Genomic DNA, 26727 nt, shown 5'->3' on the forward strand with positions numbered 1-26727 from the left:
GTCCCTCCCTTGTTCTAATATACTCCTGCTATGGATACATTCAGTTCAGTGCCGGATTTATGTATAAGCTCAACAAGCTGTAGCTTGGGGCCCCACTCTCTTGGGGGCCCCCCAAAATGTAGAGGGGAAAAACCCTGGATACTTCTTCTTAATTGTATTTCAAGTCAACAATCACTTTGATAAAATAAAAATTTGTTATGTGCAAATGGCTTGAGATACCTATGAGGTCCATAAGTGACCCTATAGCATATATTCAACACACAAATAACAGGGAGAATTTGTTGTTGACAAAGGACAGCTGGACATAGAAAGGGCCCCATTACCCTCAGTAGCTTAGGGCCTCATCAAACCTAAATCCGGCCCTGGTTCAGTTGCTGGTTAAAAGGCTCCCGAAATTATTTTGGGCTCTGCCTAGTGGGCCTTCTTGTGTTGAGGTTTTGCCTTCCTCGTGGCTTCAAGACTTGGCTCAGTTCCTGTTGTCGTCACAACTTTGAGCAAAGTTCAGCATCAATAGCCGTCTGTAGAGTTTTGGGTGGGGCTGCCCCAAAGACCGTGGCCCCAGCTTGGGGGGATGTGCTGAGTCTGACCATCATCCCCCCTGGGGCCGGGCCTTCTCAGAGGGGGGCTCCCCTGGGGTGGACCCCTGACGCTTTGTGACGCCCTTGCGGTTCACCCGGCTGCAGGATGGTGGCGGGAGAATAAGCCTGCCTTGCCCCGTGTCGCGCAATCTCTGCTCATGGCCGTGACCAAGAGATGATGAAGATGTTCCCAATCTATCTCTGGTATGCCATTGGCTCCTGGAAACTCCCCTTGTGCAAATTCAGTGCAATTTATAACAAGTCACAGTTACTTTCAGACATTGAAATGTAGCAGGAAATCGTTAATGATTGCAAGTGTTCTAGCTGGAGCAAGACAGATGATAAATTCTGTACGGTTCTGTATGGATAAATTCTGTACGTCCTGAAATATTGGTTGTAAATCATAGAATTGTAGAGTTGAGGGACCCTGAGGAGCATCTACCCCAGCCCCCAATGCAGGAACACGTAGCTGCCCCATACAGAAATCGAACCTGCAGCCTTGACCTTGCCAGCACCACACTCTAACCAACTGAGCTATCCAGGAGTATAATACAGTAGAACCTCAGCTTAATGTTACCCCCGGGTAACATAAACTTTGGGTTGCAAAAGCGGCAAACTCAGAAGTATTTCCCCAGGTTTCGCTGCATGCGCAGAAGCGCTCTTATCGCGCCATGCACAGAACAGGCACCTCTGGTTGCGGAAACCTTGGGATCAGAACCCGTCCGCAACCAGAGGTACCACTGTATGTGAGCTTTCATGTCATGGCTTTTATCGGAGATTTCAGGTGGTTTACCAATACTGAATTAGTTCACCGTTGGACTAATTCAGCCCCTGATATTCTTAGGAAGGCACTTGTAAACAACATGGATTTGAGACTGCCTTCAGCCTAACTTGCAACAGCAATAAGACCTGTTATCTGAGTGGAGTTTTCTGTCCGGGAGCCATTGTCAGTGGCAAAGTAATTACAATTTCCTTTTTCTCCAGTTTCTTCTGGAGAATTTGCTTGTTGCAACAGGACCCTTGCAATTTGTTTTGCATTTCTGTACCCTCGTTTCAGGGGAAGCTTTTCTTTTCTCTTTCCAGGGCACACCTGCGATGCGCCGATCCCTCGTCCCTCAACTCCGTAGCGGGAAATTTAATGTTCTTTTGACGACTTACGAGTACATAATAAAGGACAAGCACATTCTTGCTAAGGTAAGGCTGCGTTTCTGGCTCCTCTTGGGGACGTGGTCTCTTGCCCTCGCCCCAAACAGCCAGGATTGCACCCGGCAAAGAGACTCCTGGCCCTGCACCCGCCATCGCTCTTGTCTTTAAAAGGCAGTTCTGCGTTTCTCTGCCTGAATGGAGGCGTTGGGCTTTTCTTCCAGCCCATTCACCGTCTCCTCTCCTGCTGCGCCACTTTCAGGGCTGCGGACGAGAGAATGGCTTCGCTGCCTGTGGATCTCGTCAATGCCTCCCTGCCATCGCTCCGCGCAGGAGCATCGCCATCCTCCCAGTGACATTTATTGTGGGGTCCTGCTATTCCATTTTGATCCACGGCTCTTCTCTCGCTCTTTGTTTTCCGAGCAGAGACAAACACGGCCAGCAAAAGGACTCCGGCTGTGTAGCCGCTTTCTGGATGTGGGGAGATAATAAGGGGCCGGAATGAAACCTGCTATCTTCATTTTCATTTGTGCATTTACACCCGATAGCTCAAAATCACTGCTTTTGATCTGAGTGTCTCCTGAATAGTTAATAGACTCTGAAAAGTGGGAGCTAATCTTTGGGAACCATGGCTTCTGCGGAAGTGGAGGCATTTAAGTAACAGAGTTCCAATTGTCATACATCAGAGCCTGTGAATTTCTTAATGAGCTTTCATGTGCTTGCCATAGTCACCTTTTCAACGGTAGTTTTCTGGACATCTCCCCCCTGGCCTAATATTCAGTTGAGAACACGCATTCCTGGGCACAAGCACCTTCTGATTGGCTTTTTGAGGATAGCTTATTTAATCTTTGCAAAGATTTCCATCCTTTTCATTTTTTTAAAAGCACATACCTTAAACTTCTTTTCTGTGGTTTGAATCCAGCTTTCACCCAATTCCTCCCTCGCCTTTCAAATCCCCCCATGGCTCTTTGAATCATCTCCTGATGGGGACATATTTCTGGTTGCAAAGCGGCCCTCATAAAACCAGAATTTGGAGCGCTTGGTTTCATTATTGCCTCGGAGAAACTGCCGACGGGCTCTGCACTAAGTTCACCACCCCAAATTCACAGCTGGTGGGTTAGAATTTCTTTTTGGGCCACGGAACCAGCATTCGTTTGTAGTTGCCTTTGGGGTGACAAGCCCATTCTGTTTATCAGCTTGGCTGTCAGGCTCATATGGCGGCAAGTGACTTGGCGCAGCTGCAGTTGGGCAGATCAGTGTCTCATCTGACTTGGAAACCCTCTCTGACTATAGCGAGAGGTTTTCCTAGAATGGTAGAGTTGGAAGGGTGATCCCAAGGATCATCTAGTCCAACCCTCTGCAATGCAGGAATCTCAGCTCAATAGAAAACAGCGCTCCCATCCTTAGACTACAACCCTGCAGCCTCTTGCTTAAGAGCAATCCCCGTTAAATTCTCTGGGGCTTTCTTCCGAATGGACGAGTGTAGGAGAACAACTGTTCTTAGTTAAGATGAGAAAGTTTTGTCTCCCAAGTTATATTACAAAGAATTGGACAGGATAAATATTTACCCCCCTACAAAATGTGAGAGGTATCAGGACATAATAGAAGGGGGGAAAAACATTTTCTCAGTTCAAAGAAGAAAAGGCAGATATGGTGTGCTTGCAGGAGGCACGCTAAAGAGGGCAGAATAATTTACTTAAAACTTGAATACAGTCACACCTTGGATCTCGGGACACCTTGGCTCCTGAACAAATAGGCTCCTGAACGATCGAAACCCGGAAGTGACTGTTCTGGTTTCCGAAGGTTTTTTTGGGAAGCCGAACGTCCGACGGGGCTTCTGATTGGCTGTAGGACCTTCCTGCAGCCAATCGGAAGCCACGCTTTGGTTTCTGAACATTTTGGAAGTCGAACGGACTTCCTGAATGGATTCTGTTCGACTTCCAATCTACAACTGTACAGTGGTACCTCGGGTTATAGACGCTTCAGGTTACAGACTCCGCTAACCCAGAAATAGTACCTCTGGTTAAGAACTTTGCTTCAGGATGAGAACAGAAATTCTGCTCCGGTGGTGCGGCGGCAGCAGGAAGCCCCATTAGCTAAAGTGGTGCTTCAGGTTAAGAACAGTTTCAGGTTAAGAACAGACCCCCAGATCGAATTAAGTACTTAACCCGAGGTACCATTGTACGTTGAATAGAGCAGGGGGGACAGGGCTGTCTTAAGCATATGCGGTGACGGGGTGCAAAGATCCACCCGGCGCCGCCCCCCCCCCCAGGTTGCCTAGTCCCAGGCGTGCAGGAGGGCAGAGCCAGCCAGCCACCTCAGCGTCTCACTGGCTCAGTCTGCCCCGAACTCGCGGCACAGAGCTGCCCGCTGCGGCACTCCGACCAATGGGCGGGCTCTTCCCCGGACTCAACTCTCGGGCCCCGGACGCTGGGCCTGGCGCCCCTGAGAGCCCAGCGCCCAGGTGCCCCGCGCCCCTAGTGCCTATGGGTAAGACAGCCCTGAGGGGGGAACAAGTTTGGCTCACAGGCCCCACAAAGTCCCTCCACTGCCAGGCCGTTTTGAGGGAGCCACGCCAACCCTGCACCTAACATGGTTGTATTTTGGGTGTACTGGTACTGTTGAATCTTTTTGTTTTTTATTTTTAAGCTGAAGGCCCGCAACTGTTTTAGGATTTGCACGCGTAGAACTAGGGGAAGAAAGTTTTGTCCTCTTGTCTTTTCGTAGATTCGGTGGAAGTATATGATTGTCGACGAAGGCCATCGCATGAAGAACCACCACTGCAAGCTCACTCAGGTGCTGAACACGCACTACGTCGCCCCCAGAAGAATCCTCCTGACGGGGACGCCCTTGCAGAACAAACTGCCGGAGCTTTGGGCTCTTCTGAATTTCCTCCTCCCCACCATTTTCAAGAGCTGCAGCACCTTTGAGCAGTGGTTCAACGCCCCTTTTGCCATGACCGGAGAAAGGGTATGATGATGATTATGATTATAATTATAATTACAATAATAATTTATTTTTTATTCCCCGCCCACCTGGCTGGGTTTCCCCAGCCACCCTGGGTGGCTCCCAACAGAGTATTAAAAACACGATAAAAGATCAAACATTAAAAACCTCCCTAAACGGGGCTGCTTATGGGATGTTGCTCGCTTGTTTGTATCACGCTGTGGGACACGGGTGGCGCTGTGGGTTAAATCACAGAGCCTAGGACTTGCTGATCAGAAGGTCGGCGGTTCGAATCCCTGCGACGGGGTGAGCTCCTGTTGCTCGGTCCCTGCTCCTGCCAACCTAGCAGTTTGAAAGCATGTCAAAGTGCAAGCAGATAAATAGGTACTGCTCCGGTGGGAAGGTAAACGGCGTTTCCGTGCGCTGCTCTGGTTCGCCAGAAGCGACTTAGTCATGCTGGCCACATGACCTGTACGCCGGCTCCCTCGGCTAATAAAGCGAGATGAGCTCCGCAACTCCAGAGTCGTTCATGACTGGACCTAATGGTCAGGGGTACCTTTACCTTATACTTTTCAAGCATACTTTCCATGTTAGCATAATGATTCTAGCCTCTTTAAATTACGTTTGGTTTTTTTAAAAAAAACACCTCTAAATAAATTCTTCAGATTCTCAGTTTGCTAAACCATAAAGATACATGCTACAGATCGAACAGTGCAATTTTGGTTCTTTTTAAAAAAAAAAAAACCATACATGTTATTTTTTCATTGTGCACTTTCCTGCAGGTGGATTTAAACGAGGAAGAGACTATTCTGATCATCCGGCGCCTCCACAAAGTTCTCCGCCCTTTCTTGTTACGGAGGCTGAAGAAAGAGGTCGAATCTCAGCTGCCAGAAAAGGTTTGTGGAAGAAGGAAGACCTTCTGAAGTTTTCTAATGTTCTGTATTAAATCCAAAATTCACAATGCCACAAAATGAGCAGCAAAAACATACTGTATTTTTCGCTCTATAGGACGCACCGGACCATAGGACGCACTTTGTTTTAGAGGCGGAGAACAAGGGGGAAAAAATTCTCACCCTCTCTGCTCAGCGCCCCTTCAGCAAAGCGGCAGGAGAAACGGAGCCCCTTCCATTTCTTCTCCTGCTTGGCTGAAGGGGCGCTGCACAGCTCTCCCTCTCTGCTGAAGCCAGGAGAGTCTTGCTCTCCTGGCTTCAGCGAAAGGAACCTGAAGCCTGCGGAGCGCAGCGGGAACTCGCGCTGCGCTCCTAAGGCTTCAGGCGGCTATCCCTGAAGCCTGGAGAGCGAAAGCAACATGAAGCCTCCAGAGCGTGGAGGGAGCACTCCCTCTGTGCTTCGGATGCTTCGCGTTGTTATTGCTGAAGCCAGGGAGCCTGCATTCGCTCCATAGGATGCACACACATTTCCCCTTAACCTTTGGAGGGGAAAATGCATCTTATAGAGCGAAAAATACGGTATCTCTGAAGGCAAAGACTAATTGAGCTTGGTTGGCTCTGAATCTTGCCTTGTTTCCCCCTTCTGTGTTGTGAGCACAGAGAATATCAGGGGCAGAAAAATCAGACTTTGGAATCAACAAGATATGAGCCCGTCTGCATCGCCCAGTGTCCAGTAGTCATGGAATCTGTATCTACAGAATCACCTTTTCCTAAAATCACAATAATTTCTATTGGTCTCCATTGCTGTCTTTTGCTGTGTGCTCCCTTTGCACCTCTGCCTAGTCTGTAACTCTCTTCATTAAGAATAAGCCTCCTTTTTACAGATTGCACCCAAGGTAATATGAGATAAAAACAATCTTCTGATCTCCCTAGGGCATCATATAATGCTTTCACAACTCAGATATTCCCCAGTGTCAAGACTTGTGAGATAGAGAGTGAAGAGGCTTCAGGCTTGTGGAATCTGCTGTCACCCTGACTTTAAACAACTGGAAATAGGTTCAAAAGGAATGCATCTGGAACTTTAGAATTCTTAAGTCAGGAGCCCACAGTCCCACAGAAAAACCCATTCCTAGTTGCCTCCTCTCTGCAGACTTCCTTTATTTCAGTGGTATAATTTAAGGGGGAAGTCATTTGGTTGCTGGCGTTGTTATGGGATTAGGAGTCCTTGCTGATCTGCAAATCACCCAGAAAATCTATATTTTGCCCACCCCTGCCTTAAAGCAGATCTGGGCAGAAGAAGGCAGAAATGGATCTGCCGTTCAGTCGCTTGGCGATTTGCAGTATATCTGCAAGGATTTCTGATGATGTAGTTGTTTAACGATAGCAGCAACAAAACGGCTCCACCCTCAGCTAAATTATGCTGCTAAAGTGAAAAAATCTCCAAGTAACCAGATTTGTCTGGTCAGTTCTGGTTCTCCTCTGTGCTGGGCTTTGGCAGATGAATCTTGGGATTCTACTAGATCAAGTAGATCCCGTAAGCTTGAAGTCTTTCCAGCTCCGCTTTAGAAAATGTCTTGTGGCTTACGGTGCCATTGTAGTCAGACATTTAGAGATAGTGTGAGATTCTCGCCAGGGCAAAAGGCGTTTCCATTACTCTGAATTTTTGAGAGTGACACGTTACTTGCTCCTCTCAGGTGGAATATGTGATCAAGTGTGACATGTCAGCTCTCCAGAAGATCTTGTACCGCCACATGCAAGCCAAAGGGATCCTCCTCACAGACGGCTCGGAGAAGGACAAGAAGGTGAGCAGATTACAAGAGAGATCCGCTCTCTTTCCCAGAGCAACCCTATCCTGATCAGCTGTGTGACCTGAAGAAGTCAACGGGAAGCCTTTGGGGGGGGGTCCTCCTCACCCCTGGCCATTCAGGGCTTGGGAGAGGGGGTGGGAGGGTGATTTGTACGTTTCCGAGTACGTTCCAAGTACTCCCAGTACGTTTCCGAGCACAATTCAAAGTGTTGGTGTTGACCTTTAAAGCCCTAAACGGCCTCGGCCCAGTAGACCTGAAGGAGCGTCTCCACCCCCATCGTTCTGCCTGGACGCTGAGGTCCAGCGCTGAGAGCTTTCTGGCGGTTCCCTCATTGCGAGAAGCAAAGCTACAGGGAACCAGGCAGAGGGTCTTCTCGGTAGTGGCGCCTGCCCTGTGGAACACCCTCCCATCAGATGTCAAGGAGATAAACAACTACCTGACATTCAGAAGACATCTTCAGGGAAGTTTTTAATGTGTGACATCTTAGTGTATTTTTGGTCTTTGTGGAAGCCGCCCAGAGTGCCTGGGGAAACCCAGCCAGATGGATGGGGTAAAAATAATAAATTATTATTATTATTATAGGCACTTCTCTGCTGGCAAACAGGATCATGGCCAGCGGTGGGGGGGCGGTGGCAGAGGAGGGGCTTTACTGCAGCAGAGGCCATAGCATCACCCAACTGGAAGGAAAGGTCCCTGCTGTTAGTGGCCAGTCATAATGATGGGCGATATCTGGTTTTCAAAATTGTGATCTTTCACCAGCTAAACATTGCGATATACTGATATATCACCATGTCTGAAATAAGGATGGAGCTATGTAGAGGCATTGGCTGGCTTCACGGTTTTTCCTGGATCGTGATTTTTGCCGGCGCCAGGTTCAGGGGAGAACTGAGCCGGCAGAGTTAACCGGGGCTGGAGGAATGGAGAGAAGCTTTGGCCGGCTTCACGGTTTTCCTGCATCGTGATCTTTGCATAGCGCACACACACACGCATCACAATTCGTGATATATTGCCAGGTCAAGAATTACAAATCCGACACAGTGGAACCTCGGTTGTCAGACGTAATCCGTTCCAGAAGACCGTTCGACTTCCAAAACGTTCAACAACCGAGGCGCAGTTGCCGCTCGGCAAATTCCTTTTTGAAAAATGAAGAAACACACCGCGGAAGCCGTTTGACTTCCGAGACACGTTCAAAAACGGAAGCATTTGGTTGTCGGTGTTCGGGTTCCAAATTGTTTGGATTTTGAAGCGTTCGACAGCCGAGGTTCCACTGTATCACAATATGGACTCCAGACTGGTTCTGGGTGATATATCAAGATATTGCCCAGCCCTAGCCAGTAGAAAGCCCAGAAATGCAGGATATGGCAGGATGGGATGCTGGGAAATTTGGATCCAGTAGATCTGATGCGTGGAGCCCTTAGCCAGCCAGCCTGGGGCTAATGTAGCTTTCTTTTTTAAAAATGCTTTCCTATCCTGGCTGGGGCAAGCCAGCAGGACTCACTATGTCCCACGTAAGACCAGTCTGGATAGCTGGCCTTGGTGAAGATTTGACATTTTCATCCCCAAAAAGTTTTTGATTTGAGTTTCTACTGAAATGAGGCTGCATTTTAATATTGTATGTTAATCTTGTTTTAAGTTGCATTTTGATCAATTGTATTTACCTGGTGTTAGCTGCCCTGAGCCCGGTCTTGGCTGGGGAGGGCGGGGTATAAATAAAAATTATTATTATTATTATTATTATTATTATTATTTATTATTTTCCTGTGCCTCAGTGCTTCCTAGCCAGGAGCAGGTTCTCACGAATAGCTGGAACATTGGAGTGCTTTGAAATCCCTCCAGCTCATGTTAACTAACATGAAATAGTAGTCTGGGATATTTAGCGGTAAAGTATATTAAAGTAAAGGTAAAGGTACCCCTGCCCGTACGGGCCAGTCTTGACAGACTCTAGGGTTGTGCGCCCATCTCACTCAAGAGGCCGGGAGCCAGCGCTGTCCACAGAAACTTCCGGGTCACGTGGCCAGCGTGACAAGCTGCATCTGGCGAGCCAGAGGCGCACACAGAAACACCGTTTACCTTCCCACTAGAAAGCGGTCCCTATTTATCTACTTGCTTTCGAACTGCTAGGTTGGCAGGCGCTGGGACCGAGCAACGGGAGCGCACCCCGCCACAGGGATTCGAACCGCCAACCTTTCGATCGGCAAGCCCTAGGCGCTGAGGCTTTTACCCACAGCGCCACCCGCATCCGAAAGTATATTACTAGAGGCCTAAAGTGCGTCTCCTATGTTGTATGGTCTGCCAAGTTTTGTGGGATCTTCTCCGATTTCCACTGGACTTTGTGACGTCTCATCTGTTCCTTCCTCAGGGAAAAGGAGGCGCCAAGACTCTAATGAACACCATCATGCAATTAAGAAAGATCTGCAATCACCCCTATATGTTTCAGCACATTGAGGTGAGTCAACGTTGCTCCTTTGTTACCTCAGGGGTTAATGGGATAGAGGAGACTTGGACTTTGTTCTTTCTGGTCTTAAATTATTCTGTGTAGGGCAGAGCCAAAGGGGGAAGCCCCCAGGGTGTGCAAAAACAGCCTCTTTGGGGGGGGGGGGGGAAGAAATCTGTTTTTGAAAAATCAAAATGCCAGCAATAAAAGGAGGTGAAGGTGTTTGTCCCTCATATGAGGAGGAATTTTTCAGGCACAGACACTGATCTTACGTTGCCTCACACAGTAGTATTTCTCCCATTGGAATGTAATTCCCCCCCCCCCCCTACAACAGGGGTTGGCAAGGTTTACCTCACCTGGGCCGGTTTACTCTGGTGGAGATCCCTCCCTCTGTGCGCCCCCCCCCCCCCGCGATTTCTAGCACCCACATCTGCACAGACACGATTTCTGGCCCCTGCGCCTGTCATTTTTGGCGTCTGCGCAGACGCGATTTCCGGCACCACGGAAGCGAGTTCCCACGCCGCACTGCACCGGTTTAGCACAGCATGCGGAGACTTGCTGAGCGGGCGGCTCGGTCCGTGGACGGCTTGTGGGCCGGTTAAACTACCCCCGTGGGCTGCTTTTGGCCCATGGGCCTTAGGTTGCTGACCCCTGCTCTACAACCTTGCAGTGGAGGTCTACCCAGGACAGGTCTCACTGATGATCCAACATGCATTGGAACAATGAAACAATGCGCAAAGCTTGTTTTTGAGGATTGTCTAATGAATCTTTTGCCTGTAACTGCATTTGTGGATCTTTCCCATAACCTAGAGTCATGTGCCACCCTGAATGATACAAAATATATTTCATCTTCTAGCTTAATTGTTTTAAAAACATTCATTTTTATACACCATTTGCAAAGGAATATTCAGGCAAGATTTAATCTTATTAATGTGCTATTCTTTTATGTAAGGCATATACATATTGGTACATACTGAAATTTTTCATACTTTATTAAGATGACATGCTGTGTTACAATATAAGCTTTTTATTGGCTCTTTATTTACCAATCCATCCATTTCATTAAGTTGCAAGTAGCTTGCCAGTTAATTGACATCAGAGAAGTATGTTTATTACAATGTGGTCTATGCACTAATAAGAGAATTACCATTTTAAAAATCAGTTATTTTAACTAGCACCACCAACCTAGGTTTATGAGTTTAGAAAGAGTTATGTTGGGTGTGGTTTAATCTAGTCGTGTTAAGTAATTTGCTGTTCTCCATTTGCAGGAATCCTTTGCTGAACATTTGGGCTATTCAAATGGCGTCATCAATGGGTAACTATTATTTTTTACTTCCTAGAACTTGTCATCACAGAATCTTTTAGAGTTTAAGTGTTTAGATAGTTGCTTGGCTTTAGGTTGGAGCTTTTCCCTTTCTGGGGTTTGTGTAGGGTTTGGGGAAGTAATCCCTGGGCACCCTAATATCTCAGAAGAAACCACATATGGTTTGTTTTCTGCAGTCCATACCAAACATTCTGCTTAACAGCCTATAGGAGAGAAGTAGGATGTGCTAATTGCATGTGCAAATGTCGCCTTGTTAATATTTATTATCCAGCCTTTTCTCTTCACAGAGCTGAGCTTTATCGGGCTTCGGGGAAGTTTGAGCTGCTCGATCGAATTCTGCCAAAGCTGCGAGCCACCAACCACCGCGTCCTCCTCTTCTGTCAAATGACGTCCCTCATGACCATCATGGAAGACTATTTTGCTTTTCGGAATTTTGCTTACCTGCGACTTGACGGTAATGTTCCAAAGGGAAAGGAGCTCGGGAAATAAATGAGGGGCGTCTTGTGATCTTGGAGCCAGGGGCTCCCGCTCTCAAACCCCTGGTTCTCCCCCACCTCCAAGGCACTGAGAAGGTGTTCCCTTCCTTCACATCAGTACAGGTGCCAGCTGCCGGCCAGAAAGTTCCTTGTTTATATCTCACCTCAGCCACAGTGCGGTTAAGACAAGCCGCTCTTGTAACTCCCCTGCCTGGAGGATGTGGAGAACAGTAATTCCCTGACTTACTGGAAATGCAACTCTGAGTCAAGGCATTTTCAAGCCCTTCCAGTACTGACTCCCAGTCCTTTGCAGTCTTTGTCCAAGGTGGACAAAGCTCTCCTCTTGAACTTTTTAGCTCTCCTCTTGGACCTTTTCCTCTTTCGTACAGTGGTACCTCTAGTTACAGGGACGTGGGTGGCGCTGTGGGTTAAACCACAGAACTTAGGACTTGCTGATCAGAAGGTCGGTGGTTCGAATCCCTGCGATGGGGTGAGCTCCCGTTGCTCGGTCCCTGCTCCTGCCAACCTAGCAGTTCGAAAGCACGTCAAAGTGTAAGTAGATAAATAGGTACCGCTCCGGCGGGAAGGTAAATGGCGTTTCCGTGCGCTGCTCTGGTTCGCCAGAAGCGGTTTAGTCATGCTGGCCATATGACCCGGAAACTGTACGCCAGCTCCCTAGGCCAATAAAGCGAGATGAGCGCCGCAACCCCAGAGTCGGTCACGACTGGACCTAATGGTCAGGGGCCCCTTTACCTACCTCTAGTTATGAACTTAATTCATTCCGGAGGTCCGTTCTTAACCTGAAACTGTTCTTAACTAGAGGCGTTCTTTCGCTAATGGGGCCTCTTGCTGCTGCTGCACCGCTGGCACACGATTTCCGTTCTCATCCTGGGGCAAAGTTCTCAACTCGAGGTAACTCTTCCAGGTTAGCGGAGTTTGTGACCTGAGGCGTTTGTAACCTGAGGCGTTTGTAACTCGAGGTACCACTGTATTTGCTCTGAGTGTTTTTTCTTTATTATTATTTTACATTAAGATTGTACACAGTTTTCATCAAAATCGATTTATTTGTCTTGGCAGCTTCCCATCTTTACTTTTGAGAAGGTCTAATTTTGCAGCAGGTGCTGGTGCAGTTCTAGGTGACAGACCAGTCTGTAGTCCAAACCCAGTTTGAAGTCTATATCATTATATCAGTTTCATAATTTTTTGGCCTGGCAGTATATCACGAATCATGGTGTGTCTGTGTGATGCAAAAATCACGATGTGGGGAAAACTATGGAGCCAGCCAATGCCTCTACATAGCTCCATCCTTATTTCAGACGTTGTGGTGTGATATATCAGTACAGTGGTACCTTGGTTTACGAACTTAATCCGTTCTGGAAGTCTGTTCTTAAACCAAAGCGTTCTTAAACCAAGGCGTGCTTTCCCATAGCAGCGGGGGACTCAAACATACAAATGGAAGACACTCAACAGAAGTGAAACATGTTCTTCTTCCAAGGCAAAGTTCACAAACCAAATAAAAAAATTCCTTCCAGTAGCACTAAGTTTGTTACTGGTATGAGCTTTCATGTGCATGCACACTTCTTCAAATACTTCTTCAGATACACAGTGTGCATGCACACAAAAGCTCATACCAATAACAAACTTAGTTGGTCTCTAAGGTGCTACTGGAAGGAATTTTTTTATTTGGTTTCGACTACGGCAGACCAGCACAGCTACCTACCTGTAACTTCACAAACCAAAACACCTACTTCTGGGTTTGCAGCGTTCTTAATCCAAGTTGTGCATAAGCTAAGCTCTTCTTAAACCAAGGTACCACTGTGTATTGTGCTGTTTAGCTGGGGATGTATCGTGAAGTTGAAAACCAGCCCCATCCTATTCCAGACATTGTGCTGTATCGCCCAGCCCTCGAGTGGATGGCTTTGTTAGGCTGCTTTGATCCTTCCCACCGGATGGTTGGGCATCTGTGGAGAGTGGAACATTGGACGCGCCTGAAAGATGGCTTCCCATCCACCTATGTTCATTGTAGGGCTTTTGCAGGGGACCAAACAGCTGCATTTCCCATTATATTCACCTGTGTTTTTGTACCTCTTAATGCTAGCTCTGTATTTTTCACGTTCATTAATGCTCAGACTATGTTTTTGGTGCCCTTAGCTTTTTTCTTCTATGGATGCGTGTTTGTTAGAGTTGAGGTTGTTCTGTTCTCTTTTTTTCCTTTGGGATTGTTCTGTGCATTTTCCTTCCTTTTGGGCTGCCTCTGGCTTGCCCTGTTTCCTGGGTTGGTCTCATCTTGACATGGGCTGCCGTCAGGGCTGGGAGGGCTCAGGGATGCCTTGACTAGGAGTTGCATTTCTGGGCTAAGAACGTCAGGTGGCACGAGATGCCACCTGATGGATGGGCGCCCACTGAATCCACCTTTCAGGTGAATCCCAACGGATTCATTTCCTGCACGATCTCCAGATTATGTTATGGGACCAAGCTGAAAGTGTGCACTCAGTTCGCTGGAGAAACACTCTGGTCCATTGATGGAAATCAGTTTATCTGGGTATTCCTCTCATCTGGTCGAATTCAGATCATAGAAGGGACCCTCAAGGGACATCTAGTCCACCCCCCAGCAATGCAGGAATCTTCTGCCTAACGTGGGATTCGAACCCACAACCCAGAGATCCAGAGTCTCACGCTATACCAGCTGAGCTATCCCATTGATGTTTAAGAAGCCATACTTCTTAACACTAATTTCCCATGAGATTTTTTTTTTTAAAAAAACCTGAAGTTAACTCGGAAGTTAAAGTAATTTGCTTCCAAAATCTCTCTATTTTAGCATTATTTTTACCTAAAATAATGGGAGAAGTAGAGCTCGTAAATGAATTCTTCTGCAGAAATGTGATACGTTAATGTGATTTTAAAAATTAATCGCACTCCAAATCACATGCATGCTTGTTTTTCTCTTGGGATGAGTTACTTCACTAAAGAGACTTTATGTAGATATACAGTGGTACCTCGGGTTAAGTACTTAATTCATTCTGGAGGTCCATTCTTAACCTGAAACTGTTCTTAACCTGAAGCACCACTTTAGCTAATGGAGCCTCCTGCTGCCGCCGCGCCGCAGGAGCACGATTTCTGTTCTCACCCTGAAGCAAAGTTCTTAACCTGAGGTACTATTTCTGGGTTAGCGGAGTCTGTAACCTGAAGCGTATGTAACCTGAAGCGTATGTAACCCGAGGTACCACTGTATAAATATATATCAGTGAATTTCAGAGCATTCTCCCTTTACCTTTAGCAGCAATCGCCTCTGTCTGTGACTGAAATTGAAATGTTCAGTCTTTATATATTATTAGAAGAACATACTTAGCAAAACAAAATACTTCTAGATAAGCAGCAGTTTGAGCCTACTAATTAAAAGGTAATCCAAGGCTTCAGTAATATTAAATGCTTTGATCCCCAAATGTTTTTGCTTAGCAGCATTTTTTCAGTAACATCACTTCAAAGTAAATGGCCCAGGATCACAGTCAAAGCTGGGTGGGTTTTTTTAAATAAAAAAATTAGAATAGCAGATGATAGTTCATCAGTACTCTGCATTGACAAAATGCAGAATTCTGCAAAAGCACAAATTCTGCAACTAGAACAAAGTAAATAATTACACAAGCATTTATACATTATTTTTTTGCTATCCCACCATTTGGCTTTATGAATTGAAAGACCCACAGCGGATCAGATCTCATACAACATACACACCATTAAATGGTCCTGCAATTTTCCTCTTCTCAGAGCCTTATAGAAGTCCGTGTCTTTGCTCCTTCCGGTTCCCCTGGAATCAGCACCCTGATAACGCTGCAAATAACAATGTTTGTGCCAATGCTGATGGTGTTTATTATAGCCGTTCATACAGACAGCTGGAACCACAGTGGCTTGTGCTGATTTTGAACCCTATAAAAAAACCCTGGCAAGAGAATGGAGAATTACAGAGGGCATCATCACCTGGAGATGCTTTGCAATGACACATGCTTTTTTTGCCTGCTCCTCTTTTCAGGAACGACGAAATCGGAGGACCGGGCAGCCCTGCTGAAGAAGTTCAACGAGCCCAATTCCCAGTATTTCATCTTTCTGTTGAGCACGAGGGCTGGAGGGCTGGGCTTGAACCTCCAGGCAGCGGATACCGTCATTATTTTTGACAGCGACTGGAATCCCCACCAGGTTATTTACAGACCACAATTTCTTCTTCTTCTTCAAATAATTTTTTATTAGTTCTTACACATATAAGGGACACGGGTGACGCTGTGGGTTAAACCACAGAGCCTAGGACTTGTCGACCAGAAGGGTGGAGGTTCGAATCCCCGCAACGGGGTGAGCTCCCATTGCTCGGTCCCTGGGAGGTCTTGGGGGTGAAAAGTTCCTGGGAATCTTGGCCTGGGATCCCTCCAAGCTTCTCCTGCAATCTCTCCTGCCAGAGGAAGATTTTTTGGCTCTGCCTTTTTGGCTCCCCTTTGAAAATGTCGCTTCCAACCTCTAGATAAGGAGGGTTCGGTATTGGCGCTGACAGTTGCCCAGAGTTCAGTGCAGAAATGGATTGGCAGATGAGACAGGCGGGTTGCTGTTGCTTCCTGGGAGCAGGAAGGGCAGGGCAATGGGGACGTTGGTGGGGCGCAAATGCCCCCGGGAGCGTTGCCCTATTGGGAGGTCAATGAACCACCAGAACAGATGGGGGGCACAGGGAAGAGAGAAGAAGCCCCACTGCGCACTGCCAGGTCGACTTCCGTGGATACAACCCCTGGTCTAGAAGTAAGTCAGAATCAAAGGGCAAACTGATATTTCTTACAAGAGCGGGAGCTCAAATGATTAGGGAATCAGAATTGAATTGTTTGTTCACCCATCTTAAGGAGAGGGCAGGTGCTGGCACCACACAGCCAGTGAAATTAACTCTATCCCAAATGCACATTTCATTTAATGCCCTAACGCATTAATTTCATGAAATATATTTTATTTGGGAGCCGCCCAGAGTGGCTGGGGAAACCCAAATTATTATTGTATTTATTTCGTTAAATAAGCCATGCTTCTCTCATATAATCCTATGCACCGAAAGCTTAGAGTTTAAGCAGTTTCTGAATTTGGCACTGTGGCTTGTCATCTTTAGCCTTTGATCTTTATAGGTTTATATATATGTAAAACTGTGGCTTCGTTTTGCTTCAGCCAGCCCCCTCTCCCGGGACTAATCTGTTCCATGCAATGTGTTTTCCGCAGGACTTGCAGGCACAAGACAGAGCCCACCGCATTGGGCAGCAGAACGAAGTCCGCGTCCTGCGACTCTGCACCGTCAACAGCGTGGAAGAGAAGATCCTTGCCGCCGCCAAGTACAAGTTGAACGTGGATCAGAAGGTTATTCAAGCCGGCATGTTTGACCAGAAGTCCTCCAGCCACGAACGGAGGGCTTTTCTCCAGGCCATATTGGAGCACGAAGAAGAAAACGAGGTAGTCTGCAAGCTTGTTTTAAGCCTTGAAAATTTAAGATTGCATTCCCCTCTCCCCCCCTTCCAGGATCGAATGCTCATAGTGTTATTGGCTATGTCTACTCTAAAACCAGGACGCAGGTGGCGCTGTGGGTTAAACCACAGAGCCTAGGACTTGCCGATCAGAAGGTCGGCGGTTTGAATCCCCGGGACGGGGTGAGCTCCTGTTGCTCGGTCCCTGCTCCTGCCAACCTAGCAGTTGGAAAGCACATCAAAGTGCAAGTAGATAAATAGGTACCGCTCTGGCGGGAAGGTAAACGGCGTTTCTATGCGCTGCTCTGGTTCGCCAGAAGCAGCTTAGTCATGCTGGCCACATGACCCGGAAGCTGTATGCTGGCTCCCTCGGCCAATAAAGCGAGATGAGCGCCGCAACCCCAGAGTCTGCCACGACTGGACCTAATGGTCAGGGGTCCTTTACCTTTCCCTTACTCTAAAACCATGTGCCCAGGCAGCCTGTACTCTGTGGCCAGCATTAATTACCCAAGCCAAGTGAAATTGCATAGTTTGTCCTACTTTGCATATTTGGGCATGTTTGCTCTTTTGCATAATTGATGCTGGTTATAGGAAGGGAAAGGAGATACGCGTTGGAAACGACAGCAATCCCTCTGGCTTCTGAAATAGCAGCAGCAGGCATTGACCATGTGCTTTTGTGGCTACGTTTGCAGCTATAAATGCTATAAGATGTTGTTTTGGGAGAAGGGAGCTAGCAAAGATTCCTTGCATGGAGGCTGAATTCCGCACTGAATATGCATTTGTATATAGATAAAACAAATTAATTCTAGGGAGAAAAAACATTTTTTCCTCTTTCGGTAAGGTGCCTCAGGGCTGAAATAAGCATGTTGCTTCATAGTGGCTGATCAGATTATTTCTATATAAAATGAAATATTGTAATTTGGAATGTGTCTCCAAAATTGCTCAAATCCTCATATTTATAGTATCTTAAAATAGAAACCAAAAAAACCAGGCATATGTAGATGATTAAGAATCATGACTTTACAAATGATAAGAACCAGGAATTGCTGGAAAACCCGGCTACGTATTTTTATAAACCTTGTTTTGAATCCAGCGGCTGCTCATGGGAACATTTTATGGAACCACTTACGTTGTTGAATTCTTGACTCTGAGTAAAAGCCTTGCATACACATTGCAGAAATCCCTCTCTCTCCGTTTTTCCCTTTCCCAAAGCACACCTTTCTGATCACGAGTATATTCCTTCTCTGTATCTCTTTCGTTTTCGTCATCCTACTGGCCCAATCCCCATGTGGTGCTTTTATAAAGTCCAGAAAGGGAGAGGCAATAATGGGAATTTTTTGATAAGCTGCTGCAATGGGCACACACATCATCCCTCAGGGAGACCTATTATGCCAGCCTTCGCCAACGGGGCGCCCTCCAGATGGGGTGAACAGCTGTTCCGAATGGGGCTGGTGAGAAACAGATGGCAGGCATCACATTGGTGGATGCTAATTGTGTTATCGGGGGGGGGGGTGTTATCCTTTTAGCATCATCTCACTTTTTAAAAATATTACATTATTTAAATAATAAAATTTGGCTTCAGTTGAGATTCCTGCATTGCAGGGGTTGGTCTACATGGCCCTTAGGGGTCCCTTTGTGTTTCAATCAGCTGATGAGCAGAAATGGAAGCCCTTTCCCTTCTCCTGGGAGTGGCCTGGCGGGGGGGAGATGGGAGACTCCCCCAGCCTCCCCTGCCAGCGCTACCACCCACTCAGCTTAAAAGGCAGGAGGAGGCTGTTTTGAACGGCGTTCGGCTGCCTTAAAGCCCTTGGCTCCCTCCCTTCCCCTTGAAGATCTCGGCGAGACTGAGAACTTGGAAGCAAGGAGGGAGACTCACAACGGCTTTTGTGAGCCTTTCTCACTTTCCTTTTAAGTCCCTGAGGTTGGGAGCTTAAAAGGAATCCGGGGGGGGGGGGGGGCTTCCAGAAGCCTTTGCAAGTCTCCCCTCCCACGTCCATCAACATCAGAGCACAAGGGGGTTTGACGGGGGAGGCCCTGTCCGCCTCTCAAATTTGGCCCGCCAGGCAGATACTAATAAGCAGGGACGCACTGTGGTCTAAACCACTGAGCCTCTTGGGCTTGCCGATCGAAAGGTCGGCAGTTCGAATCCCTGCAACGGAGTGAGCTCCCGTTGCTCTGTCCCAGCTCCTGCCAACCTAGCAGATGGAAAGCACACCAGCGCAAGTAGATGAATCAGTACCACTGTGGCGGGAAGGTAAACAGCGTTTCCGTGCACTCTGGTTTCCATCACGGTGTCCCGTTGCGCCAGAAGCGGTTTAGTCCTGCTGGCCACATGACCCGGAAAGCTGTCTGGACAAAACCGGCCCCCTTGGCCTGAAAGCGAGATGAGCACCATAACCCCATAGTCACCTTTGACTGGACTTAACCATCCTTCCTTCCTTCCTTCCTTCCTTTCTTTCTTTCTTTCTTTCTTTCTTTCTTTCTTTCTTTCTTTCTTTCTTTCTACTAATAAGCACCTGGCTAATGGAGCCAGAAAGAATTCCCTTCCCTTAGCCTGCCTGGTTCTGCGGTTCTTTGGGTCCAAGCCAAAGGGGCTGCAATGAAGACTAATCCTGCCATATTTTTTGCATGGCTTTGCCGCTTCCCCAAGCCTTCTCCTGTCCTTGCTGTATTTTGCCGGATAGCCATTCCGTGGGCGACAGTGCAGTCTTCCTGCTGTCTACACAGAAGTCTGTGCACTTGCTCGGGAGTAGTGGCGTTGTGCGTGTCAGAGCAGAGCTGTGGCAATGACCTCCTGGCCAGGGCATAGCTGCTGCCCAGCTGGACTGGGGCAGGGTGGGTGCATAATTGAAGGCAGGCAGGTGCACCTGCAAGAAGGCCACTGGCTCACCTGAATGGCTGCCACCTCGCCCACCCCCCCCTTTCCACCCAGGTAAGCAGCAGTGAGGGGTGGGCATCGCTGTCCCCCAATACATGCCACTGCTGCTTGGGAATACAGTGGTGCCCCGCAAGACGAACGCCTCGCAAGACGGAAAACCCGCTAGACGAAAGGGTTTTCCGTTTTGGAGGCGCTTCGCAAAACGAATTTCCCTATGGGCTTCCTTTGCAAGACGAAAGCCCATAGGGAAATCTCCGGGACAGCGGGGAAGCGCAGCGCGTCTTCCCCACTGTCCTCGGACCTCCGAAGCCGGGCGGCGGGGCGGGAACACCTCCTCCCGCTGCCCGGCTTCGGAAGGATGCTCCGAAGCCGGGCGGCGGGGCAGGAACACCTTCTGAAGGCGGGCGGGGGGCAAAAGTCTTTGTTCCCCCCTGCCTGCCTTCCCGGGAGAGCGGAGAAACGCGCTGTCCCGGACGGCTTTTGAAGGCAGGCGGGGGAGCAAAGACTTTCGCCCCCCGCCCGCCTTCAGAAGAGGTCCAGGACCTCTTCTGAAGGCTGGCGGGGGGCAAAATTCTTTGTCCCCCCTGCCTGCCTTCCCAGGGGCTTTTAAATCGCCCCGGACAGCGGAGAAGTCCTCCGCTGTCCCGGGGCGATTTTAAAATGCCGCCCGCCAGCATTTTAAGATCGCCCCGGACAGCGGAGAAGTCCTCTGCTGTCCCGGGGGTTTTTAAAATGCTGGGGGTGGGAAGAAAAGCCCTTGTCCCCCCCCCCCCAGCCTTCAGAAGAGGTCGGGGGACAGACTGTCCCCGGACCTGGTCTGAAGGCGGTTTCCATAGGAACGCATTAATTGATTTTCAATGCATTCCTATGGGAAACCGTGCATCGCAAGACGAAAAACTCGCAAGACGAAGAGACTTGCGGAACGAATTAATTTCGTCTTGCGAGGCACCACTGTAACTCTAGTTGAACTTGAACTTCCTTCTGAACAAACATGCAGGTTTTCAATATACTTCCTACGAAGAAAGACCAGAAATTGTATTAAATTACCAAAAATAAGTAAATACATTGTAAAATTCAGAACAATTTTCTTTCTACAGGCTTCCATTATTTCTTGCATATGGTTTGCGGTTGTTCAGACTGGGCAAATCGACAGATGTTTTTTACACATGTCTCATTGATGTCTATGCAATTTGAGGTGGGTGCATGCCTGTAAATTCTGTGATTTTTGTCTCCTCACCTACAGGAAGAGGATGAAGTTCCCGATGATGAGACTCTGAATCAGATGATTGCGCGGCGCGAAGAGGAATTTGATCTTTTCATGGTAATGATACCATACAATCCTACTTTTAATCTTCCTTCCTTTGATTCCCTTTGCAGCTCACTTCCTAGCCTAGTGGTGGAGTTCTGCTTCAGTACTTTTTGAAATTCTGAAGATAGGGAATGTTGGCACTGTCTGGGCCAAAGACCTTTTGTCCTTTCTGGGGCATCCTCTTCCATAAATGCGCCCTCCTCGATAATGGCCTTTTCAGGGGCCAGTGAAGGTTTGCACAGTCCCCCTTAGTTCCCTTGAAATCATAATATAATAATAATTTATTATTTATACCCTGCACATCTTGCTGGGTTTCCCAGCCATTCTGGGCAGCTTTCAGCAAAATATTAAAAAACAACAATTCATCAAATATTAAATCCTCTCTTAACGGGGCTGCCTTCAGATGTCTTCTAAAAGTCAGATAGTTGTTTATTTCCTTGACATCTGATGGGAGGGCGTTCCACAGGGTGGGTGCCACTACCGAGAAGGCCCTCTGCCTGGTTCCCTGTAACCTCACTTCTCACAGTGAGGGAACCGCCAGAAGGCCCTCGGAGCTGGACCTCAGTGTCCGGGGAGAACGATAGGGGTGGGGACGCTCCTTCAGATATACTGGGCTGAGGCCGTTTAGGGCTTTCAAGGCCAGCACCAACACTTTGAATTGTGCTTGGAAACATACTGGGAGCCAATGTAGGTCTTTCAAGACCGGTGTTATATGGTCTTGGTGGCCGCTCCCAGTCCCCAGTCTAGCTGAGGTAGCTCCATGTTGAGCACATGGCAGTAGTCCAAGCGGGAGATAATGGTGCAGCCACAGTTGAAAATACATCACTTGAATTGGTAAAGTTGTAGATTCTGGTAGGTAGCCATGTTGGTCTGATGCGATAGATAGATAGATAGATAGATAGATAGATAGATAGATAGATAGATAGATAGTCAGTCCAGTAGCACCTTAGAGACCAACTAAGTTTGTGTTTGGTATAAGCTTTCGTGTGCATCTGAAGAAGTGTGCATGCACACAAAAGCTTATACCAAGAACGAACTTAGTTGGTCTCTAAGGAGCTACTGGACAATTTTTTTACTAAAGTTGTGTTCCTGCTCTGAGAATTCAGCCCCTGTGTTGCCCAGTATGGAGGGAAATGAATGGATCTGAATCTGCCGCGATCTCCATATTTTTTGCTGATGAACCAGATGAGTTGTTCTTTGTTCCTTCCTACAAAACCAGTATGAAACGTGCTCAGTGGACTGACGGAGTCTTGGAGGGGCTGCCTTTTTCCCGATGTGCCACAAGAGGCTGCTGTTGCGCCTGCTCGGCTGATAATCCAACTGGTCGCTCCTCTCTGCCTTTCCTGCCCCTGTCCCTTTCCGTTGCTTCTCTGCCACAGATCTGGGGAAATGAAAGCGAGCAGCTGCTGCTGCGTCCAGAAAAAGTGTTTCGCTCCAAGAATAGCTATCGGTGGCTGTTTGTTTGCCGCCCTTATCTGGCAGCACTCAAGGCAGCGTACAAATTAAGCTACACAACAAAAATCACTAAATCAGAACAAGGGACACAGCGCGTTTTTAAAAGCCACCTTTTTCAGACAGCAAAAATGAAGGAACGCTTTTGGGTTGTATCATTGTGCAGAACGTTAGGAGGGGCTAAGAGCGGTGGATTTATGACAATGGATAAGAAACGGGGAATTGGCCATATTCACGAACCAAGGAAGGGAAGGGGCTGGGAGGCCAGTCAAAAAGCAGGAGTGCAAATGATTACAGTGGTACCTCAGGTTAAGTACTTAATTCGTTCCAGAGGTCCGTTCTTAACCTGAAACTGTTCTTAACCTGAAGCACCACTTTAGCTAATGGGGCTTCCCGCTGCTGCCGCCGCGCCACCGGAGCACGATTTCTGTTCTCATCCTGAAGCAAAGTTCTTAACCTGAAGCACTATTTCTGGGTTAGCGGAGTCTGTAACCTGAAGCATATGTAACCTGAGGTACCACTGTATCACAGCATGGGCATCTTAAAAGCTATATTTGGCACTTTGGGTACCTGCAAGCTCCCTGTGCCCTTTAGTGTAGCATCTCAAATTGCCTAACCTCTGTAGGGGCATCACTACGCTGTTGGGGTTAAGGCAAATAAAATGGTCTTTCTCCCCAAAAATCATTGCAGGTACCACTTCTTTCCTGCCTCCCTTCTGTGAAATGAGCCTGCAAGCTCCTTTTAAAACAAAACAATCTAGTTCCCTCTGCCTTCCTTTTGAAGGGCCAACATTATGGTGATGTTAAGCAGAGTTGTTGTTGTCATTTAGTCTTGTCTGACTCTTCGTGGCCCCATGGACCAGAGCACACCAGGCACTCCTGTCTTCCACTGCCTCCCACAGTTTGATCAGACTCATATTGGTAGCTTCGAGAACACTGTCCAACCATCTCGTCCTCTGTCGTCCCCTTCTCCTTGTGCCCTCCATCTTTCCCAACGTAAGGGTCTTTTCCAGGGAGTCTTCTCTTCTCATGAGGTGGCCAAAGTATTGGAGCCTCAGCTTCAGGATCTCTCCTTCCAGTGAGCACTCGGGGCTGATTTCCTTAAGAATGGATAGGTTTGATCTTTTTGCAGTCCATGGGACTCTCAAGAGTCTCCTCCAGCACCAGAATTCAAAAGCATCAATTCTTCATCGATCAGCCTTCTTTATGGTCCAGCTCTCACTTCCAGACATCACTACTGGGAAAACCATAGCTTGAACTATACGGACCTTTGTCGGCAAGGCAATGTCTCTGCTTTTTAAGATGCTGTAAGCAGAGTTACAGGGCAGTAATACAGACCCGCTGACATAAAAACATAGGTAATTAGAAGTACCCATGTTTAAAATCATAGAGATACCCAGCACCCACAGATATTTTGCATGCCTCACCTTTCTCATGGGCTAAACTTATATTACAATAGCAGAGAACATGAGCTAAGAGCACCTTGCATAAATAATTTTTACGCTGACCAGGATGCTTTCCCTTCTTCATTTGGATAAGTTAATGAAAGCTTCCAGGCTCTTGTTGATCAATTTGTGGGAGTTTGGTGACTGTCGTTGCCCTCAAATGCCTCTTCAGGAATGCACATAATTAAAAATATTTCAAACTGCGTCTTCAACTAACGCCTTGCAAATGAATTAAGCCTCCTTTGGAAGAAGAATATTCTGCGCATTATTCATCTTACAGCGCAGCCATTATCAGTGGTGTGCATTGCAAAATGGCTTGAGCTCTGCGTCGGCCTTTCTCCGGTGGGCAAGGCCAGAATTATTTCAAAGCTGCAAGGCTAGATAGTGTCAAGACTCTATGTCATGTCCAGTCCTATAGACATACAAGAGCTCAGGATGTTTTTTCCCCAAGGCTGCCCGATAAATGAGGATCCCTTCTCAAGTTTCGTTTCATCTTGGTATGGAAGTGGTTGGCTTATTAAACTGGAATAATCCATTGGAAAACACATCCACAATCTAAGTTTGTCTCTTGAGTTTGAAAAGTAGATTCACACCTTGGCATTTCTTGCACACAGTCACAGTTCCGCTGTTTTCTATGGAGGTAGAAACCTTATCCAACCTTCCATATTTTTTGCAGTGTGGGGTCTTTCTGGTCAGACTGTTGGCTCCCCCTGTGCCTTTTCTAAGAGCCTCCATTTGATTCCTCCTCTGCAATTCTTTCTGGTTTTCCTCAGCCAGCAATCCATGCCTCTGGAACCCTCTTAATCCTCACTGGGCTCTTTCTGCCCCCTTCCCAATTGTTTCCCCCTTAATTTTTCTTACATACATTTTTCGTAGTCTGACGCAGCTTGAGGTTTCCCCGAACCTGTTGCCACCTGCTTTTTGGTTACATAAGGATCCGCACACAGAGAATAAATTCACTATTAGTATATAGAAGGAAACATTTCTTATTCTTAGACCCTGGTGTCAACCATGTTTGTCCTTGGATTTTTTTTTTTGCCTGCTCATATATTTGGAGCTGACCTTTCCCCATGCCTTGGGCAAATTACATTAGAAGTATTTTTGTCTCCTGCCATCACATTAGTTTGGGGAAAGGGGTGTTTAAAAATACTTCTTTGCCTGCACAAAAATTTCATTGTATGCTGTCTCCTCAAAGGAGGTGTCCTATTCAGAGTTCAAGCCAGCCGTTTCTTCCAAGGAGGGCATCCCATTCTTCCCCCAGCAGCCATGATCAAGTTGTTCTTTTCTGATTTTCCCTCTATTATCTGTGGCTTCTCAGAATTGTTAAATGTTTTTTGTACTTTTGCAAGTCTCAAGGTTCCCCACAAGCATGCAGATAACACCCTCTTGTTTGGGCTATGTCTCTGTTCGTGCTCACTATCTGAGTTGACACGCATACCAGCTACCATTGTCGTAAATTTAAGTGGTGCTGTTTGCAGATATTCCTGTACTTTTCTTACGTTCCTGTTGCGTGGGGACCGTTGGCAGGAAAGCAAGGATAGCAGGCATCCGGTGAAGTGAATTCTTCTCCACCGGAATAAAATTCGTTAGTCTTTGTTTCTGCTGCAAAAGATTAAATAGCTACCCCTCTGAAACAGAACGGACTTCTGAGGTTCTGTAAGTTGGAAGTGCTTGCTGGTTTATTTATCTATTTTAAGTACCGTTTATCATCACCTCTGGAATTTATTTACTTGTTGGAAAAGCCATCCAGATGTCTGAATATGTACCCAAGTGATGTTTACAGAAAGTTTATTCAAATGTGGTAAGGACTTTAAGGTCTTCGTACCGCTGTGTAATAGATGGCTGATATTTATCCTTCTAGGACTGGAGTGTAAGTCTCTTTAGTGACCATTAGGGCACGTCAAATTCATTCTCCATTACAGGTACTGAAAATGTTGGCATTTGGTAAGCATTAAAGCACAGGCAAAACAGCCCCAACAAAATATGTTCCCGTTTGCGGAACCCTTGAAAGTACCCCTTCCTCCTTTTTTCTTTTTCTTCGATTGAGCATCTCTTGGTAATTTTAAAAAAAGAACCCACCCAATTTTCAGAAATTATCTGTGACGGTAATTTGCATTTTGTTGAGATTTGTTTGAATAAATGTTAAGTCATTTGATAAAAAATAAATTGAAGGGAACTTTGTTGAGAGAAAAGAAATGGCCGGAAATTCAGCAAACCTCCAGCTAGTTCCAAGCTTCCAGCTTGCTAGAAATGTCTCAAGGGCGGCCTGTGTTGTTCCCGCAGCGAATGGACCTGGACCGGCGCAGAGAGGATGCTCGGAACCCGAAGCGGAAGCCGCGCTTGATGGAGGAAGACGACCTTCCGTCTTGGATAATCAAGGACGATGCTGAAGTGGAAAGGCTCACCTGTGAAGAGGAGGAGGAGAAGATATTTGGGAGGGGGTCCCGCCAGCGCAGGGATGTGGACTACAGCGATGCTCTGACGGAGAAACAGTGGCTGAGGGTATGTACCATCTCTTCCTTCCTTGATGAGATTTCTTTGTCTATTGATGGTGAGTTAGAGCGATTTGGG

At 47.2% G+C, this 26727-nt stretch overlaps 1 protein-coding gene across 1 annotated transcript in view; it reads left to right on the forward strand.

Annotated features, from left to right (window-relative positions):
* Nucleotides 1-26727, forward strand: part of SMARCA2 (SWI/SNF related BAF chromatin remodeling complex subunit ATPase 2) — a 124501-nt gene that overhangs the window by 58493 nt on the left and 39281 nt on the right. Inside the window, exons 18-28 of the mRNA XM_028713238.2 lie at nt 1662-1772; nt 4449-4691; nt 5450-5563; nt 7252-7359; nt 9725-9811; nt 11068-11114; nt 11411-11577; nt 15627-15790; nt 16835-17062; nt 21195-21272; nt 26440-26658. Of these exons, the coding sequence (XP_028569071.2) occupies nt 1662-1772; nt 4449-4691; nt 5450-5563; nt 7252-7359; nt 9725-9811; nt 11068-11114; nt 11411-11577; nt 15627-15790; nt 16835-17062; nt 21195-21272; nt 26440-26658 (1566 nt within the window). The remainder of the gene's footprint in view (nt 1-1661; nt 1773-4448; nt 4692-5449; nt 5564-7251; nt 7360-9724; nt 9812-11067; nt 11115-11410; nt 11578-15626; nt 15791-16834; nt 17063-21194; nt 21273-26439; nt 26659-26727) is intronic.

This window comes from Podarcis muralis, chromosome 17, assembly GCF_964188315.1.
Source record: "Podarcis muralis chromosome 17, rPodMur119.hap1.1, whole genome shotgun sequence".
NCBI classification, from domain to species: Eukaryota; Metazoa; Chordata; class Lepidosauria; order Squamata; family Lacertidae; genus Podarcis; species Podarcis muralis.